General features: G+C 38.7%; 1 protein-coding gene across 1 annotated transcript; it reads right to left on the bottom strand.

Annotated features, from left to right (window-relative positions):
* Positions 1 to 669: 669 nt before the first annotated feature.
* On the bottom strand, positions 670 to 4,481 carry LOC308085534 (uncharacterized protein). Its single transcript, XM_080428729.1, has 9 exons — positions 4,433 to 4,481; positions 3,182 to 3,237; positions 2,771 to 2,824; positions 2,600 to 2,641; positions 2,447 to 2,500; positions 2,215 to 2,244; positions 1,968 to 2,003; positions 1,717 to 1,821; positions 670 to 1,176 (listed from the first exon to the last, which is right to left on the bottom strand). Coding segments are annotated over exons 2-9 (420 nt in total). The 5' UTR covers positions 3,183 to 3,237; positions 4,433 to 4,481; the 3' UTR covers positions 670 to 1,078.
* Positions 4,482 to 4,958: the final 477 nt, after the last annotated feature.

Genomic DNA, 4,958 nt, shown 5'->3' with positions numbered 1-4,958 from the left:
TATGTATGTAACATATAGGTACATATGACCTGTATGTAACATATAGGTACATATATGACCTGTATGTACCTATATCTACATATATGCAATGAAACATAATTATATGATACCTATATCACCTATAAAATAGGTGATAAGTTTGTACACATTAATCAAATCCAATAGAAACCCCAATGTAGAACTTTAACACTTTATTTAAACAAGTTATAATATGAAAACATGAAACATTATGGCTTTTAAAGTGTCAAACAGCTGGATAAAAAAAAAAAAGATATCAAATTAAATTAAATTAAGCTCTGGGACACTCCTTTTCCCCTGCCAGGCTTTTGGAAATGCCAAAACCCTGAAGAATGACAACTCAAGTCGCTTTGGGAAGTACATGGACATCCAGTTTGACCACCAGGTTAAATTAAATTACTCCAGTTTGTAATTATACCTGTACAATTTCAACATGACTTCTGTTATGGCTGGGCCACCTACAGTATATGAATAGAGCATCATTCCCCCACAGGTGGGAGCTGTTAGAGGCTACATCCTAAGTTACCTGCTGGTTATCTGGTAGCAAAACCTCTGAACGTGATCGTTTGGATTGCTCAGGAAGGACACAGACCCAAGAGAATAGACAGAAGAAGTTACTCATCATTGATGTTTTATTAATGAATCCCTAATCTTAGTTACAATTAAATGTGAATCCCTAACCAATAACAGAAGTTATAAGACCAATATGAATTACCAATGTTTCAGCAGCAAGCAGAGCGCTCCGGACACCGAATATTGTTGAGAGTGAATACTAATGTTCATGTTGTGATTAATATACCGTAGTGCATCAGCACGTCCGCTTGGTCCATCAGTTCGTCGAACGATGGGGAGGTGCTCTGGGCCTCCTCCCATCTTGCCTTCAGGTCAGGTCGGGGCTCGCTGACCACTAGGATGTCTGTCGCCATCGAACGACCCTCTCCATGGTAGTGGACATTCGTCATGCTTGGTGTTTGTGTTGGGTGACTGTGGAGGAGTGCAGGGGATGGGGTGCACGCGGATACGTGATCGCCAGCTCCGTTCAGATGAATGGTGGGAGCCATCAGAACAGCAGGCCGTGGCACAGGTCATCGTGCCATGACGCAGCCACTTCTGCAGTGCATTCCTGTATAGCAATTCGGTCAAATTGACGAGCAGCCGCTGGGGAAAAAAGTAAAAAAAACTTGTTATAAAGATAAATAAGAAAGCTGGCAGGTGGCCTTAGGAGCACTTCACCCATTTTCAACCCCATAGTCATATAATTGATCCACACTAATGCTCGTAAAACATGCCACCATTCATGTCTACTCTGTTCAGGAGGGCAGTGGACAGCTCAGAAACCTGCCTACCAGTGACATGACAGGTCATCATTTTCAATGTCCATTAGCTTGAAATGATGTCACTGGTAGGCAGGTTTCTGAACTGTCCACAGGCAAAGACCACCTCTGAGACAGAAATGGTGCCATCTTATTGTGAGCATTACAGTGGACCACTTATATGAACTTAAGGTTGGAAATGGGTGAAGTGCTTCTTTAAGAGTGGATGCATTTTCCATCAGGCTCATTCCATGGTGAGGAAAATGCATCTGTTCTTATTTACTTGAGATAAAAGTTAAAATACTTAATTAAATTAAATATCCATCATAAAAATTGCAAAATCCACTGTAGTAAACCTAGTATTTTGAGGTGCAGATTGACTCACCAAACATGCAGTCCTGCATCAGCGTGTCCTTGAAGGCCCTCTTCTTATTCCTTGTTTTCTCTGATGGCACAGTGTGGTAGGGGCTGGAGTTATACATTGGCATTCCTAGAGAAAGACAGACAGAACAAAATAAGGCAAATAAGCACCATCAAAGTAGTTATCAATGAGCACCATATACACTAGCAAGTGTACCTAGTGCATGTCTGGTGGTAAAAAAAAAAAGTGATTTGAGAATGTGTTAGTTAACTCACCTTTATAGCCTTGGGGGTGATGATTGCCAGCGAAGTCTAAAAAGAGGACAATTAAAATATTAAAAAAAGCTTGTATGTTTTAATGTTTAGAGTAGCAGGAGCTATAACTTCAAATATGTCAGTCTTTAATAAGTTACAGTATGTCATGGCACAATAGCCAAGGCACAGCAACTGTTTAGTAATGGCTAATAAAATAATCACAAATGTATAAAAAAGGCTCTTGTTGACACAGGGACAACAGACATACCATTCCATGCTTGTCCAGTGTGGTTCCCTCCTGAAATGGATTAAAATAGCCCTAATTGGTCACTGTAAAATACAAGTTCTCATATAATATCGTGCCAACATTAACAGATCCTTGCAAAATAAGTAAGGTCTCCAGTAAGGCACGACTAGAAATCCAACCACCACCTATTGAAACAGACTGGAGACACACTAAGAGTGGCTGAGAGAATCATCTAGCCTATTAGTCTACTTACCATGATTGCAGGGGTCCATTGACTCCAACTCTGCCAAGAAGCTTCCACCAAAGCCTAAAATGAGAGAACACAAAACATGAACTATGAATTCTATCTAAAGCACATTTACAATCTGTCCACCCTGAGGTAGTAGTTGTGAAGTGGTTCACTTACCATTATTAGGCTGGTTATCCTCCGAGCAGCTTCCTCCAGAGGCTAAAAGAAGGGAACACAAGACATGAATAGTGGACGCTGTAACCTTTGAACACATAACCTGAACTAAATGCTTGTAAAGCTTTCATGCAATTACATTTGGTTTTGCCATGTTAGTAATTAATGACATACCACTGCTTGCATTTGGTGTTGGTACAGAAGGGTACTGGCTGGATTCTGGCAGCACTGGAATTATACATGGCAATACTTAAAGTAGGTGTAGCAGTTAGTGTCATAACTGACAGTGTCACCACTGTACCTGGAAAATTAGGTGGCTTGAAAAAAAAAATCGCTTCACACTGCTGTTTTCTGGCTCATCTGACTTAGGCCAATTCTAAAAACACCTCCTAAAACCTAACCTAAGTTTTCTGAAAACGTTCAAATTTTTACTAAAAAAATTAATAAAACATTATGTTGCCATACATATAGCAACAACTAATGAGACACAGAGGTGGCTCCCGGATTGAATGGTATAACAACGTATAGGTTACAACAGGTCTAAATAGAAAAGAGGTGGTGCCCGTGCTGCTATAATTATTATACTTGGCCAGGCCTTGTGTATTGCAGTGAATCCTCTCCAGTCCTCTTGTAGCACAACCCTGAAAATTTAGAGGGAAACAAATAATTCAATAAATATATGCACAAAACAATGTATATAAATATATATATATATATATATATATATATATATATATATATATATATATATATATATCAGCCAAATTATTAATTTATCAGGTCCTTCCAAAATATTTTACACACACGTATGTATAATATATACACACACACACACACACACACACACACACGTATGTATATATATATATATATAAATTATTATAAAACTTACATTAACCACTTTAGCCCTATTTTATACATAGGACATTTGAAAATAGCAGATCTACAAGCTCACCACATGTTGCATCGTGACGCGTTGTGAGCTTGTAGATCTGCTATTTTCAAACATTTTACTTTTGGTACTTTAAGTATATTTTGATGCCAATACTTTTGTACTTTAACTCGAGTAACATTTTGAACACAAGGCCTTTTACTTTTAACAGAGTATTTTTATATTATGGTATTGCTACTTTTAACTAAGGGTATTAAGCCTTTTCCATGAGCTAACCTGGTTTCTATTATGCTCTAGATCCCGCCTCCTATATCCGGTAAATTTTCACATACACACATGCAACCACGGATGTAGTTTCCGTATCCGGTCTAGACCGGAAGTGCTTCCGGCAAAGTGAATTGGTACCCGTTGGGTTAACAACACCAGTAGCTAGTGAGTTAGCACCATACATTCTGCCTTGTTAGTTCACCACTATTAAATGAACGAACTGCTTCACAGTAGTGCTGGTTACAACAATGATTATACAACTGTTAAAAACGCTAATAATCTGTTATTGTATACACACAGATAAACAAATGAAAGTACATTTTAATCACGAAACATGCTAACAAAACGGTGGGCTAACGTTAGCTAGCATGCTAGCTGCTTTAATAACATGCATTGCTATTTACTAACACAAGCTACAAACCCCGGACAGCATAAAGATAACATTTAGTCAAACGATGAGAGTCGGGTGACGGTATCTGAACGGGATAGTACATTCTATTCCCATAAGAACTCACTTACCAGTCAGTCAACTATTATTAGCTAGCATGCTAGCTAACAAGCTCAGGTCTGCACTGTAGTTGCCACGGTAATAATTCACAAGTTAACATTTAGTCAAACGATGACAGCCAGATGATGGTATATGAATTGCATAATACATTATATTGTAAAGGACTTACCAGTTTGTCTTAGTAGTATTTGTGAATTGTCAACAAGCCTCAATTCGCGCCAATGTTTCCTTTGAAAAACTCAAGTCCCATGAGATTTAGATGGTCTCGCGAGTTGTGACGACTACCCTCTCGCAGGGGAGGGGGTGCGAGGGGGGGGAGGAGGGGAGGGTGAGGGGGGGGGGTGTGCAATATCAGCACTACACGTTGAAACAATGTCAATTCATTGTTGGGCATTTCAACATTGAAAAACCATCATCTATACTAAATTGATTCAATGACATTTTTTTAAATGTTGAAATCGTATCTGTATTTAAACATTGAATCAACATAGCTTTTTCAACCTCAACCAAAAATAACCAATCTGACCAAAATCCAACATTGAATTAATATCTTTTGCTATCTGGGAGGTGATGATTCAGTGGCCTCCACGTGTGGATATGCAGGGTTTGATGAGGACAGTGTTGTTATATTCATGAATGGATTTCCAGGTGATGATCTTGATTTGTAAATTAATTCTATCTTGGCCATATATGGA

This window comes from Gymnoscopelus braueri (assembly GCF_963280865.1).
Source record: "Gymnoscopelus braueri genome assembly, chromosome: 5".
NCBI lineage: Eukaryota > Metazoa > Chordata > Actinopteri > Myctophiformes > Myctophidae > Gymnoscopelus > Gymnoscopelus braueri.
The sequence above is the reverse complement of the archived record's forward strand: the minus strand, read 5'-3'. Positions and strand labels throughout refer to the sequence as shown.

Excerpts from the sequence above, each read along its gene's own strand:
- LOC308085534 (XM_080428729.1), bottom strand. Across the intron at positions 2,642-2,770 it reads AACACCAAATGCAAGCAGTG|CCTCTGGAGGAAGCTGCTCG; the intron begins GTATGTCATTAA and ends CCCTTCTTTTAG. Across the intron at positions 1,177-1,716 it reads GATGCAGGACTGCATGTTTG|CGGCTGCTCGTCAATTTGAC; the intron begins GTGAGTCAATCT and ends TTTTTTCCCCAG.